Raw genomic sequence first — 23,032 nt, forward strand, 5'->3', positions numbered from 1 at the left:
CTACTTAAATCGGTTGAAGACGAAAAATGTTAATCCAACTATTTAGAACGAAATTTCTAGACCTAAATTAATAAAAATAGGAAACTGTTAAGGTCTGTCACTATTTTACTTACAAACGAGCAGCTGTTATTTAAAATAAACAAACTCAAATAAATCTGATTTTAACAATCTTTAAGATTTACAAAATCACAAGATGTCACAGTGACATAAATTTAAATTGAAGACAATTTATTGCACAAAAATACTGTAAAAAAACTTGAAAACGTGTATATTTCTATAAAACTATAACTTACTATTCGAGCGAGACTTGTGCTTTCCGCGATACATTATAATTTAACAACAAATACGGCAATACCACTGAAATTCTGTAAACGACTTCATAGTTTACGAAGCGCTTACTTACTGAAGCATCAAACTTCGCGTTCGAACCAATTACAGCACGCCTTGTTTGTTACTGTATTTCCCATAGGAAACTAGTTCATTGGGTTCTAATAATATTAATTAAAAACCCAACCTAATATCACATTCATTTCGCGTTATAAAATGTTGTATACTCGTACTCATGTCATAATGTCGAACTCATAGAATTTGATAATCATTTCGAATACCTTCTAACAGAAAAAAAATATACGTGGACACATATAGGTAAAATTACATTAAAATCTTAAGCACATATGAACTGTTAACAAGTTGAAACATCAGTCAAATGAAAATTATTATTTCAATATGACAAAGTTTCCGAGAAATTTGTTGATATAATACATTTACAATGTTACGCTACAAAGCTCATCATTGTAAAACTGATAACTGCTTTTAAATCGATTAAAATCTTTGAAAAACGGGTTTTCAAAGCCTACAGAACAGTTTTTTCATATTCCTACTATAAATATTTAGAGGTGTAAATAGGAATATCAATATTAGATGAAAATCCTGTCTTTTCTCTTAATTAATTAAACCTAGGGGCGTTTATCTAAATCTTCAAATTATTTATTTATATTTTAATAAAAAAAGGAAAGTGTAATGGTAAGGATTGACTAGGCTTCATTAATCAGAAGAATACTGTAAGTACTGTACTATAGTACTAATATTTTATTTACTACACACTTTTTCAGACATTGCTTTGTTCAGTATTATTCCCACTTTGGTCCCGCATAGCCTTCAAGTCAAAGTACGTCGAAGACACTAGTATAATCAAATACGTTAAAATAATTATCGTGACGAACACTTTTTTTACTAAATTAAGTAGGTCAAGTTGTTTTGTTAAAGGTTCAGGGACGAAAACGAAACCATGTTGTCCTTCGCCGAAATAAATTAAATTAACAAAACGTTATTCTCATTTCGAGCCATAGATTTTATCGCACAATAGAGTTTATTATTTGAAATGGTTTATTTGCTTTAGAAAATAATATGTGTTTATTTTCACAGCTTTTTGTTTATCGTCTCGGCATTTTATGTCAATTCGAGTACTCTTAAACAAAGCTGAAAAGAAAATAATTCAATGGTCAAAAGTTCTTGTATCTATTTTCACGTTCAAACTCCACTATCGATCGACCTTGAGCCAACTGACTCAATACCACAATCCCATAGAAATTTTCACTTAAATATTTCATAACACGTATCTTCAGCGCAAATAGATTGAAACTATTTGTATTTGTAAAGAACAAAAACAGGGGGCAAAGGCAGGGAGGTCACCTGATGTAACGTGACACGCTGCCCATCGACACTTACATTGTCAGAGGGCTCGCAAGTGCGTTGCCGACATTTTAAGAATTCGTATTCTCTTGGGGTCGAATTTGGTTCGAATATACATCGATAGATATTATAATTAACGACACTTAAATGTTTAGGTTTTGATTTATTGTTATTACCTGGACATAATAAGGGCGTAAAAAAGGGATCGTGACGGTCGCGTGTCGAAATGTATTGGAATATAACACGATAGCTATTTTACGACGTACGCTAGGCCTTTCATACTGTTTGCTTTCAATACATTAGTCACCTTTGTATACCTTACTTATAGAGGGTTATTAAAATAAGTATTCCTTATTAAATGCGGGCTTAACGTTAGTATTCCTTATTAACAGTAACCTAATTAGAGAAAAGTTAAGAGAATTACCGTTCAGTTACCAAAAGCTAATATGGAAGATTTATTTAGGCCAATATTTGTGTAACTATGCATAAACAATCTGGGCCTTATATTTTTGTATATGTTTCATGATCATTTGCTAATCTAATAGGCATGTAGATGATCAGCCTCCTGTGCCTACACACCATCAACTTTTTGGGTCTACGGCAAGTCGGTTTTCTCTCGATGTTTTCCTTCACCGATCGTGCTATCGCGCATATAGACAGAAAGCACAGCCGGGAATTGAACCTACGACCTCAGAGATGAGAGTCACACGCTGGCATAGTGTGCCAACACTGCTCTTGTGAGTGAGCCTAAAGCCTTATTTAATTTAAATATAAAAATTAAAAAGAATTCAGTCTTATTTCGGTCTAATTATACTAATTTATAGTCATATATCCTTAGTGTAATATAAAAAATAAATAAATCAATGGCGCTACAACCTTTTTAGGTCTGGGCCTCAGAGTCTATATCTGTTTCATGATCATTTGTAAATATAATAGACAAGAAGGTGATCAGCCTCCTGTGCTTCAAACATCGTCGACTTTTTGGGTCTAAGGCAAGCCGGTTTCCTCACGATGTTTTCCTTCACCGTTCGAGCTAATGTTAAATGCGCACATAGGAAGAGAGTCCATTGGTGCACAGCCGGGAGATCGAACCTATGACCTCTGCCAACACTGCTCTATTATAAGCTAAGTCGTTCTTAATCTTCAACGCGTGTTCATGTGATGTGCGTTTGAAAATAATTAATTACAATACCTACTAGAACCCATAGTAAACAGTAGGTATAATTATCTTCTATGCTAGTGTAGCCTACTGTAGTTAGTATAATTATTATCTAGACCTAGCTAGCGTATCGATCGTACGATTATATGATACTGATCAAACTTTGATCACTATTTTAATTGTTTCACAACTGACATTGTGATTTACGACTAAATTGTACCTTTAGATACTTTGTTTTTAAATCGCTTTTCCTATCAATATCATATAGTATACTAATAACCTTTAATGCTGTAAAACACTTATCCTAGTACATAAAAATGTGAAGTACTAAAAACACTGATAACTAATCGGCAAGCCGGTTAATTTCTGTTTTACATCTTTTCATTGGACATAGACCTCCTCTAAGAGCTTCCGCTATTCTCGGTGTCTAGCTTTACGTAGACATATAGGGCCAGCTGATCTACTTATATCACCTTCCCGTCGTTTTATTTTTCTTCCTCGTTTTCTTTTGTCATATTGAGGAAGATGTTCCGTCGCTGAAGGCCTGACTATAGGCAAATATTGTTATCTGTATTGTATCCAGCAAGGACATCTGATACGCCACTCCGTCGATTTTACTTTTGTCTTCTCTCATACCTCTCTGAATCTTCAGTCCATTCCATTTCAATCTTTTACTAAAAGTAACAGCATTTCTAAACTTTGTCATGTCTTTAATTTCTTCTAATTTTACCCTCCTTTCGATACCATTTTGACATACGCTTAGTTTGTTTTCTTGTTTATCAGTGAGTGACCATCATATACACGTACTTAAATCTATCATTTACATATACACGTTCGTTTAGTAAGAATAGGAAGCCCAGTTCTCGAATAACTTCATAATTGTCAGAATTCAATATCGCCGACCTTGGGTTTTTACTACAATTGGAAAAGGACGATGCCGACAAATAAGAGGGAGAGAGACAAAGTTAGTTTATGCTAAGCAAATGCGTAATTTCCGTGGGAGTGTTAGTGGCGCAGTGGGGTTTTAGTGGGTATACAAAAATTGCCAGTCCCAACTCACAATCTCTTCACCCCAAGAAGTCGCAAAAATATGGCATATGCATAAATTATTAATTTGACCAGCGGACCTGACAGACGTTGTCCGATCTTAAATATGAATATTAATTTCGAATCGGTATAATTTACTAAAAAAATATTTCAAACTTACCAATACTCCGTATTTAATTGAACTTTTAATATGAGGCGTCATTTGCAGCACGCATTCCGTCATTGTTATATCAAACGCCATAAGGTTACATCAAAAAAGTTTTGCATTAAATGTAAAAAAAATTGCTAGTATATATTACTTAAAATAGTATTTTTTTTTAAATTTTTCTTATTTAAGAATCTTCTCTTGGCAATGACAAATACATCAAAAAAAAAGGAATTAGCGAAATCGGTCCAGCCGTTCAAATAGGGATTCATTTATATATATATATAGATTATAATAAAACGCCTTGATTTAAATTGATTATAATTACTTAATGTTAGTAGGATTAACTAAATATGCTCTTCACTTAGGAACAGTGTTATGCGCGAATAAAACATTATACCCACATCGAAATATATGGTCTACCCGCATACTTTTTAATCTTATCAGCAGAGAAATTTTAACGGTATCATTATCTACTTTGTTTTTAACCCTATAACTATTCACCTTAACAGGAATCCAGAAACGGTTCAGGAATAAAGCTACATACAGCGTCAATTTTATAATTGCGACAGCTTTTTATTTATTTGTATACCTTGTATTAGTCTGTTTTTCCAAAAGATCTGTAAGTATTTATTTGAAAATGGCCTGTGATCGACTTTTTTATAAAGGTTCTCAAACATGTCCAGGACCTGGTTGGGGCAGCGCCTCGTGCGTTTTCCACCCGTGTATATACTTTTTTTAAACATATTTTCAAGTTTGATTATCCTCATTTTAATTGGTGTGATTTGAAAACATAAATAAAATATTGAATGCAGATCGAATAAGCGACGGCACTAAATCTGATCGACGATACAGGTAATTTATAAAATGTACGTATACCGTGATAAGTGTCATATAATTTCTGACAATAATGAAATTACTTACCAGCGTCCATAATATTCAGATTAGTATCCTTCTTGTCGCCTTTATTTGTTTGTTTCGGCGAATTCTCGTAGTTGAAGCAAGCTGTAAAGAAACACACTTTTTAAAGCTTTATACAGTATTTAAAGTACAATTTCCAAATATTTTATACTTAAGAGGAATTTTATCGAACAATTCCATTATTTAATTAACAACGAAATTAAACTTAAAATGTTATTTATTTAATAAACCAAACTTCCAGAAATTTTTGAATTTGTTATTTATTTACACCTGTATGTAGTTTAGTGTAGTTTAGGAACAGTTTCTTCCTGTATCAAGAGAAACGAGGTTTGCCCTAGCTTTTTTGTAGTCAAAAGACAATCCCAACAAATGACTCGGCAAATGGATGACAAATCAGGTTTACAAGGTATGGCTCTGTGCATGTGAAGCGTGACAGAAACAATTGAGTATAAATAGCCGTGATTAGGTTTATAATAGATAGTATATATCTAGGATATAGGTACCGTGAAATATATAATACGAATTACAAATGATTAGTCGGATATCATGTAATAACCTACTAATGTTATATTTAGGACAAAATTGTAACTAACACAATAAAAACATATGAATATCTGTTTAAACAAATTATTATTATTATATCCTATGTTTGATTGAGAAACGATTTTTGGAGGAAGGACTGACTAGCCCCAAGATATCAGTGGGTAAGGTCGAGTATTATAACGGTCCGAAATTCTTCGTCAACGCGCTTCAGGGGGTATGATGTCATCATATGTCAGTTATTGTAGCCATTGTCTAGCACACACGCACACAATATTTGTATTATATATACAGTATATCTAATAAAGCCTGGTGTTGGGGCTTATCGCTTGGTCACAGTTTACATTGAGTTTCCATTAGAAAAAAGGCTTTTAACATGCTATTAATTAGTATTTAGCAATAAAAATGTTATTGCTTGTGAGACAGATGTTTTTATTTGCACACTGGCTGAATTCACAAGAATTGCATTATTTATAATTAGTTATAAAATGGTTTAGATTTTAAGTTTTTATTTATTTATTAACACTTCGTCACACTACAGAAAATAAAAAAAATGAACATAATTAAATCAAAAGGAGGGCAACTGGCGGCCTTATCGCTTTCGAGCGATCTCTTCCAGGCAACCACTGTGAGTAAAGGAAAAAAATTTTTTACTTGTTATGTTTATATTATGTTTTAAGTTTAGTTTTCTATTGCATTAGTATTAAGTTACTGTAAAAATAGGAAATAAATAAATTTGTATTAAACTTTTTCTATTTAATTCGAAATACCAATACTTGTATTCCCAATAATATATTTAATAGTATGTGGGTAGTTGTAGGTATGTTGTAGGTCCTATGAATATGTTTTCATTTACGTCTAATGCTTGGATGATTCCCATACGCGATGAGAAAACAAAGAAGCATTTAAAATCGATTCTTTAAGAAAAGGGTTACTACGGAGAATACATTATACGAACACTGGGATAACGAAGAAAGATATTTTTTTAAACTTGCGGTTTGAGAACAACGGTTGTGAAACTTCGGTAGTCATAAAAAAAGCGTTTCAGCACCGACAAAATATTGTTGACGAAGACGTATTGACTGTAATGTTTCTTGAGTTTCCCACAAGTTAGAAACGTTTTCAGAGACTATTTCAGTTACTCTGTTTTTAGAAGGCTGAAACAATTTTTTCAGGCTGTTTCAGAACATGTGTAGTCGAGTAGTACAGTTTTCAAGACCCCATTGATGAATGAATATTCTAGACCAAAGTTTCTAGGTGTGGTACAAGGACAGAATGATAGGCGAAGATCGGAACCTTCTCGAAGGCAGACTGAACACTCGAACGCCGTACGACAAGGACTTAGCAATGTGTGAGAACAATTCTAGAACGTTCTAGGATTGTGTAATCACTACACTGAGTAGTAGGCATGATTGCTTAGTAGCAAGAGTTCTCGAACATCATTCAAAATTATTTGCAGGGATATATAAGGATATAATGCGATTCCGATAGATTAACAATAAGTGATGAAGCACACATAGTGGACACAACACAAGGGACTGTGGGAAGTACGCGTAATTGGAATAACTGGGGACCGTATTTTGTGTATGGAAATTGGTGTATTTCTACGTGTAGCTGGTAGCTTTTCAGTGTAAACATATTCCTCTTTGATTTATTTAATAATAAACCCTTGAAGTGATACAGCGTTTTCTATCGGATCACCTAGCTCGTAACAATATTCTTAGTCAAGAGAGAAGAGTCCGTAATCGTTTATAACGTGAATGCGTTCAATTTAAATTTGTCATGTACGCGACATAATAAAGAAAAACTGTCTTCTAAAATGTCTGAAAAGGTTATTTTATTAAGATTTTTACTACAACTCACTAAAATAATAATACCATACAAATCAGAAAACTGTAATATGGAATTAAAAGCAGTCGTAACCGACATGGATCATCATATGGAACTCACCTTTTAAAATTAAACTTAAAAGCCGTCTATGCCCTATAACAACTGTTACAATAATGTTTAATGTTTCTATGGAATATCGATTTTTTTAATCACTAGATACAAACAAAAAGTTAGTTTGAACTGATATAAATCCACTTTAGCCATTCATACATACATTAGAATTGGTTCATACAAAATGACTATTACAAAGGCTGATACAGTCTACAGATAACAGTTTTTATTTTGTGGTAAAACAATAACTCAACAACAGAGTCTCGCGTTCGGACCCAATTTTTTTATTCATAATTAATGGAGAAGGAAAAAATGCTGTGTCATGAGAAATAAATTAGAGTCAAGACTACAAAAATGTGAAGAATTAACAAATGGGTGGCATAGTTAGTGCTAAGCCTCGCTTCGGAATCTTACCCTAAGTCCCTAAAATTGACGACGTCTCATCCGCTGTACAGTACAAGGCTGACACTTAATATAAATAAGCAGACGCAAATATGTAGGAGGTTACAAATACATACCAAATAGTAGTTACGGTCTAATACGTACATACTTTAAATAAATTCGTTAAAACAACCAAATAGTATTTACAATTTTCTGAACGTACACAGAGCAATAATAAAAATAATTAAAAATGAATAAAAATAACAGTAAAGACTGAAGTGGCGAAAGGAGATATAGTATAAGTATCGCAATACAGCGAGAAGATGCTGCCAGCGTGAGAGGTACACTCACACACACAGACACAGGGACAAAAATATTTATTCCTGAAAGATGAAATAACCAACCTACCTATTAATCAAATCCTGTACACGATTTCTTTCCGTAATTTCACTAAACTAGGACAAAGTAAGTGTCTAGGTGAGACTATAACATATGGGTGACAGTTTTAACCTTCATCCATGTATGGTTAAAGGTGAGTCAGTATTACGTAGGTACTTGAATCATAAAGGAAAATTTAAAAAATCCTTTACCTACTCGAACTTAACTTCGCTATCACATATTCTAATGTGGGATCGGTACGAGAACGAATGAATTACAAAATGGCCGTATTAACACAATTTTTTGCAAAATATTAAAAAATACGTATGGAAGATGGAACTATTCTATTATTTGGTTGGATTGGTTATATATAAATAATAATCTATATATATATATATATATATAATTGTGGCACCTGATGATAATAACTATTATGATCTTAGAAAAATTACTGGACGTCTACGCTGTTTAGGACTCGTTTACGCTTACCCGCCATAGAGGCGCTGCTCATTCGCCCTCTTGTAAAATCAATTTTGAATTATTTTAATGTGCCCACAAAAAATATAAAACTTCAGAAAAAATGAATCAAGCAAGGAGAAACAGTTTTGGACATACTAGGTACAAATACTACTGACAGTCGATTGTAAGTCTACTATTTTTTTAATAACTGCCAGTATATATAAGGTATACTTAAAGCTGCCTAAAACATATTTGGCTCCTATAATAATCTGATAATAAAATACTATTTTAATAAATTTATAACGTATTTAAATCAACATTTTTGATTATACGTTAGTTTGTTTGTAACAGACCGTATTGAGATTATAAAGCGAGAATGTCAACGCACTGACTTTCTCAATACTGTAATGTCAGCCGTCAGTCCCTGTGACTGACATTGTCATACGATGTTATATGATCATTGGACACTGACATAAGATAATTAATAATTTAGTATTTACATACATCATACATAATAACAATAAACAATTAAAGCAGTTGTTTAGTCTTTGGTAACAATTGTAAAAATATTTTATATTCGAGATCAAAAGTATCTCCATTAACAATTAATAACATTTGAAAAATTGATTAAATTAACATGGCTCCAGGCAAGAAGTTTGTGCGAGGAAAAAGATCTAACCAACACGTTCCAAGAGACTACGCAGAATCAATGCAAGAATTAACTATCCACTCTTCGGAAGATAGCGAGAATGATTCCAATACTTCAAGTGATGAAGGTGCGGAGGCAGAATTTACTGTCAGTATGTGGGATTTAAATCATTGCGACCCAAAAAAATGTTCCGGCCGAAAACTCTTACGACATAACCTTATAAAAAACCTTAAATTAGGTCAAAGATTTCAAGGACTCGTTTTATCCCCAGTAGGTACACAATGTGTTAGTCCTAATGACAAAGAAATAATCTCAAAGTTTGGGTTAGCAGTAATTGATTGCTCTTGGGCTAAAATAGATGAGACCCCGTTTAATCGAATGAAATCACCACATCCTCGCTTACTGCCTTTCCTAGTCGCTGCAAACCCTATAAACTATGGGAAACCCTATCAGCTTAGTTGTGTTGAAGCATTAGCAGCAGCTATGTTTATAACTGGTCATAAAAAAGAGGCCAAATTTTATTTATCAAAATTCTCATGGGGACACTCATTTTTAGAATTAAATTCTGAAGCATTAGATGCATATGCGGCATGTACTGATAGTAAAAGTGTCTTAGACGCTCAGAATAAATATCTTCAAGATGTTGCAAAAGAAAAAGATACAAGATCTATGTGGCCATCAAGTAGTAGTTCTGACTCAGAAAGTGAAAGTGAAAAAAGTTAACTGAAATTGTTATGTTTAAGAAAAGAAAAAAATACAACTGTAAAATGTTAACGCAACAAACAATAGTAATTTATTTTTTGTAATCATATCCTATAAAAAATACAAATTAGATTACAGGTCTGTTGTCAAATCTTGATTTTTATTGTGGCCTTTTGTAGTATACAATTACAATTTTATTACTTTCTAATTAAATCTAAAACAATAAAAGGTGATTTAACATGACACAATAAGTCATTTTGAATTTTCTGTGTTGATCAAATTTTATTTTTTCTAGAATCATGTATTTATTGAAATTGGTTCATTTATATGTTATAAGATAAAAAATCAATATTTTAGAAAACTCAACAATTGAGATTCTCTTGTTATCTTAGTTTAGGTCTGCGATCTTTCGCAGCAGGCTCTTGCCTGCTCTAAGACTTTCATGTTAAATGATTATACTCAACATAGACAAAACTTTTAAATCAATACCAGCAATAATTATAATTCAAAGCCCTCATAATAATTTTATTTTCGGTAATCATCCTTAAAGAATTACATTTACACTATTAGTTTAATATATTAAAAAAGTATCTAAATATAAATTGAAATAAATATTATTAAAATCCCCTTTTTGTATTGACGACATCTATAAGATTACTACAGAACTTACACCATCAACGTACTAGGAAATAGATGAAAGCGTCACCTAGCATTGAATTGTAGAACATAGAGGACACTAACACCCGATAGATGTCACTTCCTGCCACCCCGCGCGCCTAAAGTTCCCACGTTTGTTCGCTTTACTATGGCGACCCGTTGGGGCAGTTGGCGATTGGCCCGTTAAAGTTTAGTTTGGCTTTGAATTTGTGTTGGAGGTGACATACGTGCCGCGGAGTAATTGTTTGAAACTCGCGGAATAACTTATTCACTTTTTTGTGAATGTAGTTATTAACATTTTAGTGTTGTGTTGTGATAAAGTGAACTTGGTTTTCATTCGGAGGACGATTATAAAGAGTCAAGTAAGTTTATTAGTATTTTGTAAAGCCTTAACTTGCAACCTGTCACGCAGGTGTCTCGAACTGAAGTCACTAACCTCTGATGAATAAAAACTAACAACTTTCTTCATCTTGATTGACAAGAGAGAAGAGATATATAAATATTTGTAAGTCTGGGTACTTAAACTAAGCTTTCATAATAATTTTTTGTTGTAATTAGGTATGAGAAACAAGACTCTTGTTAATAATTCTAACACAACAGATATAGGTACAGCAACAATGAGGTAGGCTCTATACTGCTCCCAACTTACCGTAATATTTACCTTAAACCCTTTGTGTATAAGGCATGGCCACTTCTGCTTCTTCTATTATTATTTTATAGGAAAGTATATTCAATATTTTATGCCTACCAAAACATTCGCCGTTTCACAGGCAACGGAAATCCAAAAACTCCCGAGTTATGAATGCAATTTATGCCTTAAAATGTGTGTTAGCTAACTAGATACTATGTACTTGTTTTTGCCAAGTGTAAATTAATTATTCCGTAGTAGAGCTACGTTTTTTTATCGCATTGTTAAAGACTAGTTCAGGTTTTCCCGTTACCATTCTAACTTATTCTCCCCCCTTTTTTTACTATTAATTGTCAACTATATGGCCAAATAAAGTCATTCAAGTAGTTTTATATAGGATATAAGCGGATTGAACCCGCTTCACACGTCTCGAAATTTAATTTCAAATATATTTTAAATCGTACCAGTCGTTTTTGGTGTTTTTTATTCTCTATCTTTCTTTTTTATATTTTTATTTTCTTCTTTTATTATGAATAAAGTTTATTATTATTATATGAGTATGGATATTTAAATTTCAGAAACCTAGAAATAAGTCCTCATATTGTAAAAGTTACTTGTTGGATAACGAATTTTACTATTTCGAAAACGTTACTGACTCATAACTTATAGTGAAAGAGAAGTAAGTGTATTGGTATATTTCTACATCACAGTAGACGTAGGTAATTTTATAAGGATAAAAATAGCGTGCCGCGGTGTAAATTTGTTTTTCAATACGACACTATTGATTTTAATATCAATATCAACGAATCTTTGTTGGATCTATATATTTTGGTGAAACTGTGTATAATTATTACTAGTTTGATGGCAGATGGGATAAATAAAAACTATGAATGACACGGATATAGTAAATTGGCTTCCTGAAATGACTTACCGATTTTATAGTTTAGGTACAATATTTGTTTTTAATTTTTTTTATATAATTTTCCTGTTGAATACATGTAATAGTAATTGTAAATTAAGAAATACGTCCGAAAACCAGGCTTAACATTAGTGAAAGAATATTTACTCTACATTTTGCTAGAAAAGTGAAACCTGCGTACAGGGTTTTAAAAATGGAATCGCTGACATCCGTCAGCGAAATATCTATTTCTGAATATAGTATTCAAATCTTTGGTTGTCAATAGAAATATAATGTTCCGATAAATGCTACAGTTTTATAAATGTTAAGAGAAATTTATAAGAGTCGATGTGTGCTGTTTTTCGGAAAAAGCTGACGAAAATGTAATCTGAACTGTGTCTTAAGTTTTGACGTTTTCGTTTTGTCTAGTAAGTAGGTATGTATTACATTCGTAATTAAAAACGATTTTTGCCTTTAAGAGCTTGTCACATTAAAATTGTATTTTGTGATTATTTTACCAATATATCAGTGTGCCGAGCGTTGGCAAGCTTTTATCATAATAGTTTGAAAATGAAACACACAACAATTAATATTATTTTAAAGAATTAAACCCCATGCCTGTCATATTCATACAACCTAATGACTGTTTGAACTATTTTTGTGTTTTTATGTCTCTATTTCTTAAATTGTATTTACGCTGTGAAGAAAAGACAGATGAGTGCTCATACAGATTGATTAAAATTATTCGAGTCTACTTAAATAAGATAAATATTACTTTACGCATCATCATATGGCACTTTGGAAGTTTTGAGTTATTGTTATTATACCAATATCAATACTTTGAGTCTGCATGCGGCCCAGTAAATATTTACTATATGTGTATGTGGAACTTAGGAAATTGAATATATTGTATATCGAACACTTAGAACCAGTTTTTGAACCAATTCGACTAGATCCTTCAAAGAGCGTAGTAATTTTTAAAAGGTCGGCAACGCACTTGCGAGCCCTCTATCATTGTGTTCATAGGCGGCGGTATCACTTAACATCAAATGAGCCTGCTACCCGTTTGCCCCCTGTTAAAAAAAAAGTTTTTTGGCATAAATTGTAAGATAAGAGTATCTCTCGCATTACAGGTGTTCAAATGTTTGGAGTGGACAAGTGGATGTTATGTTAAATTATGTGTGATGAATTATATCAGTCAGTAGTGACATTGTGTTATATCTATGAAGTAGTTCGTTGACAAACGACAGTTATGAAGGTTCTACAAAAAACGCACAACACCAGTGATTCTTGCTCATGCACATCGTGTCTTTATAGAAGCGAATCAGATAGACCTTCGCTGCAACGGTTAATCCTTAAACAATCTAAAATTGATCGTCTTTACTATGGAAAGTATGTACCTTTAAGAGAAAAAAAGTTGTTAGACAAATTAGTCCGAACAAGAGCGGTGTATGATGACATCAGAGCTCAATTGGTATCGGATAGTGCATCAAGTTTGCAGAAAAATGCTGATTTCAAAACGAAAACCTCATCTAATGAGCTTCAAAAGAGTAGTGCTATATTAGAAATTGTAAACCTTGTAGATAAAGGTGCTGCTTTAAAGACACCGAATTTAAGTGAGTGTTGTAGCTGTTGCAGTTGTTCATCTAAAACTCATCTTCATCAAAATATGCAGTCTCGGAAATTGCATCACCGTAAGCATGCGCGAGACCATTATGAAAGAGAAGGGCTGAGATATAATATGAAAAAGAGGAAAGGTGTCCGGTTTTTGCCCAAACATATTAAATCTGATCCGTGCACCTGCACCTTTCAGTATTTAGGATTTAGTAATAAAAACGCCAATCTGGATAGTAATATAGAATCATCCCTTAATATTGATGAAGAAATTCAACCGCGACCACGAAAGCCCTCTTTAAATATTGTTGAGTCTAAAACTAAGATTAAAAACATAATCACGGACGGTTTGCAAAAGATTAAAGACTCTAAAACGATGCTACAAGATTCATTAGCCATTCGTGCAAAGGAATCATTTGAAAGAGTAAAAAACATTAAAAATCAATTAAAACCTACCAAAAATTTGCCTGAGGACGATTATTACATTTTGGAAAATCGAAAAGTAACAATTTTGAAGGACGCAGGCCGAACGTCCTATGAAAAAATAAAAGCATCTAAAACAAGGCTTAAAAATAAAATTTTAGAAAAGGGAGAAATTGTTGATGTTCGTGCGCGAAACTCAATAAATAAACTAAAACAGATAAAAAATAATATGAATACAAATGTAAAAGGCAGTCTTGATAAACTAATTTTTAAAAAGAAACCAAAGAAAAAACTAAACGTTTTGTCTCCAGAGCAACACACTCAATTAGCGCATAAAATACGGAAAGATTCCATTGTCAAATTTAAAGAAGATTTAAGTAGGAAAGAGCAATTAAAAGACTGGATCTGCGAAGAGCCATGTATTCAAGGTACATGTGATCCCAAGCAATGCTTAAAAAAACTTAAATTGAAAAGATCCGTAAAAGATAGACGACGTGGTAGACGCGATAAAAGTATGACACATGTTACAAAAGGAAAACGGCGTGAGGAAAGTAATGCTATATCTTCAAACTCTTCTAATGTAAGGATACAAACTAGATCTAGAAAAAAGGCTTCGAAATTGGAACACAAAATACTAAATGACAAGACAAAGAAACTTCAAATAAAACCAGCTTTAAGCATTAAAAAACTTAAAAATAAAGAAAAACTTACCAAAACTCAAGCGCAGAGTAAAAAAAACAAATTGCTTAAAAAATCCTTGACAATAAAATCTTCGTTAGAACGAGACTCAAACTCTCGTCAGGTTGTAAAAATAGGATCTTCGTTTAGTTTTAATGTCGAATTTTTCAAAGAAAACCCTCGTTCTGATATTCAGAAGTCTTCTCATAATTACGGCAAAAATACCAATCAATCTTCAGGTTTAACCCTAAGTAGTTCGAGGAAACAAAAATCAACGCTTAAAAAAGATAAAAAAAGGTCTCAAGGAAGTTTAAAGTTATTAAAATATGAATTAGTGAAGAAACTAAAACATATACAGAAACATAGTCTTACTGCTTTGCAAAGGTCAGAGTCTGTACAGTGTGAATACCCGAACGTATCTTTAGCAGACAGACAAAACAATCAAAATTCTTTATTACCTTTTGTATGCGAACCCTCTATATGTATTCCCGGTATATGCGATCCAGGAAATTGTTTAAAACTCATCCAAAAGAGATTAGCCACACGCTCCAAACAATCGTACACAAGTTCACGTAAAACTAAGTCAACGTCAAGTGTTACAACTAAATCAAAATCATCCAAAGCAAAGCAAGTTCAATCAGCAATAATACCTCGACGTAAAGATGTCATGGATAAGGAAAAGGTAAAATTTCGTCCAAGAAAGGTTAATCGTAAACCCAAGCTAAGTAATGGTAATATTGTTCGTATCGGTTCGACATTTAGTTTTAATATAGAATTTCAAAAAAAAACTGGAATACCTCATCAGAAAGGAATTGAGAATTGGCAAGAATTAAATACATTCTCTATTAAACCAAAGACTAAACAATTTGTTCGAGATAAAAAAAGTAAATATCTCAAAAGAGATGTATATCGTAAAGAAAGAAACTTCAAACCGAAAACATCAACAACAGGTACAGAAACAGATTATTCAGGTAATTTTAAAACTCGAGATACATCTACAGGGACAAAAAATCTTCTATATTTATCACAGCTACAGTCATACGAATGTACACCTGGTACGTGTACCCCAGGAGAGTGTAATCCATATGAATGCCTAGAAAGAATTAAAAAACGCTATAATACAAGAGAAGTTAGTTTAGGTACGGTTAGTCCAGAAAATAAGTCGACATATAGCTATACTAAAAATAGACCCAAAGCTGCATTTGTTCAATTCAAGCCAAGTACAAAAGGGCGCAAGATATTAGTTAAAAGTAAAATTGGTGACAGTAAAATGCGCAAACCAAACTTTGGTAGCATCGATTTGAAGAATAACGCAAAACAAGTTGTGAATATAGGTTCAACATTTAGTTTCAACGTTGAATTCTCTAAAAGCTATAGTAAAAAAAATATTGAAAAAGATTTAAAACCATCGACAAAACTGGTTAATTTTAGTACAAGAAAAAAAGTTAAAGAAAGAGGGGTAGAAATAGAAAAAAAGGTTGGACATGTCGATACACAGATAGAAAAAGTAAGAAAAGCTGAAAAGTCCTCTCTTGTTGGACCAATGCTAAAAAGGTGTTTTTGTACTCTAAATTTATATAAAAAGCAAAAGAACGATCTTAATAATAAAAGAAATAAATTACTTCATGCAAATACAACGTATACCGTCAATACAGCTTTGCTACTAAAAAATCAACGTTCGTCAATAAATTTAAAGAAAATGCAGGATTATTATGATGATGTTTCAAGAAAACAGAGTATATTGCACCTTTTACCGTGTAAAAAATATTCCACAAAACAGTCTTTAGAAATTACATCAAGTTACAGCTTGGACGTGAAGTTGATCAAAAAATCTTTAAAGGATTCTAAAAAAAACTTACAGCAAATATCAGCCGCTTCAAGTAGTTCTTATATTAAAAAAATGGAGAGTCTCACAGTATATGGATTAAGCAAATATTTACAGCGTTGTTTCTGTACAATGAATATGCAAAATCACAGTAAATTAAGAAAACTTAAACCCTACGAATGTGAACCTGGAGTGTGTATTCCAGGCGAATGTGATCCTTATGAATGTCAAAAGCTTATTATGAAGCGATTTGAGAAAGGTTATTCTAAATTATCTAGCACCGATTCCAAGCCCATTTCCATGTCAAGTAGCCAAACCCAGAAAAAATCTTCCCAGTCGCATTTTACAAGTGCAGAATTGAAACCTCAGCACAAAACTAAAGAACGTTATAGACAATCACCTTCCAATGTTACGAAAGTAGAGGGGGCAAAACAATCCGTTCGAATTGGATCCAGTTTCAGTTTCGATGTGGAGTTTTATAAAAATCGCCCTAGACGTAAAAAGCCTAAAAGTAAGGTAAATATTTCAACTAGTCGCTCAGTGGCAAAATCACAAGGCACACATAAAACAAAATCTGCAAAATATAAGAATAAAACAAATTATACAAAGTATGACAATCGAGAAAACGTTTCTCAAGTTAATACAGAGACCAAACATAATGAAACCAACGCGCAGGATGATATGAATAGATGTTTTTGTACTTTAAAATTACAAAGGAAAAGCAAGGTAAAAACATCAATCGGTCGAAACCAAACTATGCCTAACCGACAAACAAGCATTGTTACTGAAAGCAGAGGACAAAATACAAAAGGTTTTATACGTGATCAACATTTGTTGCCATATGAGTGCGAACCAGGCATTTGCATTCCAGGTGAATGTAATCCATATGAATGTTTAGCTCGAATAAATAGGAGGAATTTGAAAGAAAAAGGTATAGCAACGATAACAACAAGTGCTGCCGCTTCCTCCAATACTATTAGGCCTAAGAAAAAAATAAAATCTCGTGCGGTCAAGGTGAAAGAAATAAAATCGAAAATTCAGCCAATCCAACGCGTCACATCGGCCGGTCCTCGTAAATTAAACAAAACATCAGTCAATACTAATAGACAAGCTGTAAAAATTGGTTCAACTTTCAGTTTTAATATAGATTTTTACAAGGACGCTGCACATACCGTAAAAACAAATAAAGAAGATAAGGTTCGTACAAAGAGATCTAAACAAAGACCCATACAAACAAAGTCTAAAGAAACAAAACATAAAGGTAAAAAAGTAAGCACTGCATTTCTTAAGTCCCAAACTAAAGTCTTACAAACAGTGCAATCGCCACATAAAAATATGGCAACAATGGTAAAGCCGTTCTTAAAGCGCTGTTTTTGTACATTGCAGTTGCGTAACCAACGAAACGTTAGAACCGAATCAAATAAAATTAAGAAAAAAGTATATAGAAGTGTAATGACCATGACAGATAAAAGGAAGCTAGATCCTAATGAATGTGAACCTGGTGTTTGTATTCCTTACAACTGCGATCCATTTGAATGCGAAAAATTAATTAAAAAGCGATTAAATCAAGAAACGAATGTCAATATGATGGCTAATCCGAAGTTGCTTCCCTATGAATGTGAACCAAACTTTTGTGTACCTGGAAAATGTAATCCATACGTCTGTTTGGAGCGAATAAAAAAACGATATCTTAAAAGTACAGAAATTGGTGGCGATAAAAAATCTATTGGCCACACTGAAAGTACATCTGTTCAAAATAAAAATACAAAACTCCAATTTCGGCATCCAAGTATTAAAAAGACTTTGAAGTCAAAACAGACCCTTGAAAATACAAAAACACAACGCAAAAGCAATTTCAGCAAAGGAGTTAAACGTAGCAATGTCTCGCATCGTCCACTCAGTGATACCGAAATCCATATGAAGCCCATGCAAAAGTCACAAAAAATACTAAGACAAAAAAATTCTCAAGAAGGCAAACACCACTCTACTTTACATACTTTAGCAAATTCAAAATCGATTAAATCTGAAATTATTTCCAATTTGCAACGATGTTTTTGTACATTGTCTCTCAGGAAAAACATGACTGATAATGATAAAAGTCAAGTAAAACAAAAGGAAATACAAACTGGAAATCAGTGGGCTACTAAAGAATCTGTTACAAAATATATTGAACCAACCAAATCCACCGCTTCTGCTGTGAGCACTTTTATAAAAAAGTGTTTTTGCACATTAAAACTAAATACACGTAAAGTGCCTAAATCACCTCAAGTTAAACTAAGAATAAATCCGCATAAGCCCAGACATAAATTAGAACCTTATGAATGTGAGCCAAATACTTGTATACCTGGAGACTGTGATCCATACGAATGTGAAAAACGCATAAGGAAAAGGCTGTTACGCGAAAATGCAGCGGACCCCATGAAATTAAAATATACTTCCACATCAACATTGACACCTACTTCAAGAACCAAAAATATTTCTCGAGCTATATTGGCGCCAATGGTAAAAACCAACAATGGAAAAACTCCTCGAGTACACCATATCAAGAGCAAATCCTCAAGTGCCAAAAAAGTTAAACGTCCTTCAGATAATATAGGACAGAATAAACAAAGCGTTCGAATAGGGTCTTCGTTTAGTTTCGATATAGAGTTTTTTAAAGATAAATCAGGTGCTAACGGTGATAGATCATACCATAGAAAAACAAAAGATATTAATCGATCGCAGAATCGTACTACAAAAGAAACCAAAATGAACCAGTATACAGGGAATACCAAAAGAACCCCAAAGATTGGGAAGGCACAAGGCACATCAATCAGAGTTGGGAAATATAATGCCTCTCAATTGGCTAACTCACAAACTAAATCAAGTAGTACTATAACAGACCCCATGCTTAAAAGGTGTTTTTGTACTTTACAACTTCAAAATGATACAGCTGAAAAAAATAATCAAAACATACTTAGCCAAAGAGAACAACTGCAAACTCAAAATAAAATGACGCACACTAACGTATCCTATAACATGTCATCTCCTTATGAATGCCCACCTTTTATGTGTATCCCAAATCAATGTGACCCTTATGATTGTGCAAGGAAACTTGAAAAATTAAATGTACGTAACCAAGGAATTGGTACGAAAAAAAGAAGGAGAATGCACCAGTCTGTTGAAGTAAAACATTTCCCAAAGCAAAAAAAGAGTCAGAAAACTCAGTCTTATTTGATTAAAAAACGACCAACCCACGACCATGAACAAGGTATTGTTGAAATACCACGGTTTACTAATTATTTAAAAAAAGAAAATAGACAAGGAGTGAAATTTGGCTCAAATATGTCTTTTAACATAGAGTTCTACAAAGAATTTTTATCGCCTGCACCGGTAGAGATAAGAAAAGTCAAGTCAAAAGAAAATAAAAGATATACAAGATCAAAACCACTAATAAACAAACATGTTGACTCTAACGTAATTAGAAAACGATTTGCTGACAAGTTTGTACCGTCTATACGATCTGATGCTCGTAATACAGAATCTCAAGTGTGTAAAAATAGCGTTGACTGCAAAGGTTCTAATACAACAAATAAATTAAAAAGATGCTTTTGCACATTAAAACTGCAAAAAAATAAAACCTCACCCAACGTCCCATTTCCACAAACGTTTGAAGTACGAAGAGCAGTGGTCAAGAAATATCAAGAAAATCCTATAAAAGAAACGTTTTCTCAAGTGAAGTGCGTTAATATAGAAGGTGTCTGTAAAAACGTTAAAATAAATTCTCCGGATACACACTCAAAACACAATGAAATGCAGACTATTTTATCATATAAGCCCAAAAAATTTAATAAAAAACATAGCGAAACTTTGCTGATAGAAAATAATATCAAGACCCAATCAAACAAGAAGCGAATAACATGGACAAGTAAAAAAAGACTTACAAAAAAACAAAGTGCACATCCAATTAATGTGTCAACTAAACCTTACTCTCGCTACAATAGTACAACACAATTGCACCAAAGGAAATACAAAGACCAAACAACACAAGGGCTAAAACACGGTCAACGGCAGGCCCCAAGTGATGACATAAGGAGTTCATATAGTGATCGTCGTGCAAAAGTATTACAAAATGTACCCAAAATACGAACATCAAAAAGTCTAATGCTGTCCAAAAGAAGCAATACAAAAAAATCAAAACACATAAATGACAATATCCATCATATAGTTGGAAGTCAGTTTGAAGCCGGTGATGCTAAGGGCAAACATTTCAAATTGGGATGTAAATGTAAAAATAATAAAAACGGGATCCCAACACATATAAACGAAACAAAACATAAAAGTAAAGATTCCACTTATAAAGTCAAAAGAGTTACCGAGATACCAAAAGAGGAAATAGTTGTTCAGAAGGATGGGCCATGTCCATATTGTGGTCAATGTGTTAAAGGTGGAATAGGTGGAATAGGTTATATCTGCTTAACTAAGGTTAATTCTTGCATGCAAAAAATTAAGCAATGGTCTTTTAAACAAAAAGAAAGAGCAATTACTGCTTTAATGGGGGCAAAAGAAATTAAATCTAAAGAATTAAAACCATTATTTAATGTTTATCTAGAAGCAGATGGCTTGAATATTATTAATAAAGAAGAAGTTACAGAAAAGGTGACAAGATTACAAACCAAAGCGCGAAAGAGAGAAAAGACACATGATAAATTTTGTACGTGTTGTTTATGTCTTGGCAAAAAAGGAAAGAATAAGAGAGACAAAGGCAAAAACATTCAAGGTAATATAAACAAAGAGGCTAAAAAATCTCGAAAAAATAAGCGTACAGATGAGCCCATTTGTGTTTGTGGAAGTGAAGTTTGTGCTAAAGACGTAAAACGGCTGAAAAAACCGCCTCCAAAGAAAATAGAGAAGATGCCATGTTTCTGTGGAAGTCCTATTTGTGCTGAAGAAACCGCTATGATGGAAGCTATGGATCAAGGTCCAGCTTCTTGTATATGCAAAGAAGAATATGAAAAGAGAAAAGAACGTGATAAAGAAGAATCTTTTAACATACATAAGCTACTATCAGCCAAGCGTCGAAAAGAAGACTCAGAGAGGCGGAAAAGGCGACGTAAAGCCGACGAACGTATGAAAGAATCGATCCGAGGTAATAAAAATGATGCAATATTGGTTGCAGGATCAGTGTTTGATGTGGTAAAATTAGGGTTCTCTGGTGTGTCTGATATGATGCGAATAGTATACAGATGTAGCAGACACCCGACACATACTTGGCATTCCATGAAGGCCATGGCAAAGAATCCCAGTTTGATTGGCAAGACATTAAAAGATACTTATAGTAACAGCAACGTAGCTGCAACAACCAGGAGAATTGGTATGCGCATTTCAAATATGGGATCATTAGAAAGAACCAAGAAACTATTAGAACAAAACGCTATGACAAATTATATATTGCATATAGCTGATAAAGATCCAAAGAAGCATTTACGCAAAAGGAAGAAGAAGCCGAAACCTAAAGAACAGATGGACTTTAATTGCAACCTATATTTAAGCTCTTTAAGAAAAAGACCGTTTATGTGGATATTTAATAGGTGGCCTTCATTCTACCCGCACTGTCTTTCTTTTCTTAACGTTTGGAAGCAATTTGCAGAAGTTATAACTTTTCTATTAGCTGTTGTCGTTTGGAGTCCCTGTATTTTTGCAATGGAAGTTTGTAGAGCCGTTATCTGTTGCACGCTGTGTACTGGTTAAAAATTAATAAAATTGTTCGTTATTCAAAAGTTTTTTATTACTTCATAAACTATGTACCATGCAACTACCAATAACTGCAATAACAGCACTGTATCTTCATACTTTGATGGGAGTAACTCATATATTTTTACGTTAATTAATAGTGGCGACGATGAGGATCAGAAAACCTATATCGGCATTTTAACGATAACAATAAATAAAGAACTAGTTACAGAAGCCAATATATATAGAAGAAAAAATTTCCTTCGGATATCTTTAAAATGTTACAAATAAATGAATTTAAATGGAATGAGACGCAATGTGTTCAGTGTGCGAAAACAAAAGAGAGCGGTATCGACCAAACCCTCAAAAGTGAGGGCTATCACTAGGGTTGTCAAGATTTTTTTTTTCGTTAACTTTTTTACATATCTACTACACTAGTGTATTTTTCGTCAATTCTTAAAAGAAATAAGCCTTATTTTAATAACGTAATTATTACTCCTTATGATATATTATATTTTTATGTAATAAAATATTTACTTCAACAATTGATTCATATACATATGTGAATACTATGTTTTTGAAT

The 23,032-nt window shown here is 33.0% G+C and overlaps 4 protein-coding genes across 14 annotated transcripts in view; 3 read left to right on the forward strand and 1 right to left on the reverse strand.

The window, feature by feature from the left end:
* LOC123713958 (calcyphosin-like protein) overlaps nt 1–23,032 on the reverse strand; it is a 48,086-nt gene that overhangs the window by 6,167 nt on the left and 18,887 nt on the right. Inside the window, exons 1-2 of one of the 4 annotated variants that reach the window (XM_045667872.1) lie at nt 8,694–8,834; nt 4,968–5,048 (exon numbers count right to left, since the gene is read on the reverse strand). In XM_045667872.1, the coding sequence (XP_045523828.1) occupies nt 4,968–5,048; nt 8,694–8,715 (103 nt within the window). In that variant the 5' untranslated portion in view covers nt 8,716–8,834. Of the gene's footprint in view, nt 1–293; nt 376–4,967; nt 5,049–8,234; nt 8,326–8,693; nt 8,835–23,032 lie in introns of those variants that run through there. The other 3 variants (XM_045667874.1, XM_045667873.1, XM_045667871.1) reach the window with 3 other exon arrangements.
* On the forward strand, nt 9,162–10,179 carry LOC123713960 (18S rRNA aminocarboxypropyltransferase). Of its 2 annotated transcripts, XM_045667876.1 has the most exons (2): nt 9,177–9,214; nt 9,311–10,179. In XM_045667876.1, exon 2 carries the CDS (start codon nt 9,373–9,375, stop codon nt 10,033–10,035), a length of 663 nt encoding a protein of 220 aa, XP_045523832.1. In that variant the 5' UTR covers nt 9,177–9,214; nt 9,311–9,372; the 3' UTR covers nt 10,036–10,179. The 2 variants fall into 2 exon arrangements, with proteins under 2 accessions (XP_045523831.1, XP_045523832.1); XM_045667875.1 differs by having other exon boundaries at nt 9,162–10,178.
* LOC123713956 (protocadherin-like wing polarity protein stan) overlaps nt 10,857–23,032 on the forward strand; it is a 171,512-nt gene continuing 159,336 nt past the window's right edge. For all 5 annotated transcript variants that reach the window (XM_045667864.1, XM_045667862.1, XM_045667867.1 and 2 more), the window contains exon 1: nt 10,857–11,033. The gene's annotated coding sequence lies outside the window, so the exon portion shown is untranslated. The remainder of the gene's footprint in view (nt 11,034–23,032) is intronic.
* Nucleotides 12,469–22,496, forward strand: LOC123713957. Of its 3 annotated transcripts, none has more exons than XM_045667868.1 (2): nt 12,469–12,633; nt 13,331–22,496. In XM_045667868.1, exon 2 carries the CDS (start codon nt 13,450–13,452, stop codon nt 22,465–22,467), a length of 9,018 nt encoding a protein of 3,005 aa, XP_045523824.1. In that variant the 5' UTR covers nt 12,469–12,633; nt 13,331–13,449; the 3' UTR covers nt 22,468–22,496. The 3 variants fall into 3 exon arrangements, with proteins under 3 accessions (XP_045523824.1, XP_045523825.1, XP_045523826.1); XM_045667869.1 differs by having other exon boundaries at nt 12,469–12,629; XM_045667870.1 differs by having other exon boundaries at nt 12,469–12,625.

This window comes from Pieris brassicae, chromosome 9 (assembly GCF_905147105.1).
Source record: "Pieris brassicae chromosome 9, ilPieBrab1.1, whole genome shotgun sequence".
Lineage (NCBI taxonomy): Eukaryota > Metazoa > Arthropoda > Insecta > Lepidoptera > Pieridae > Pieris > Pieris brassicae.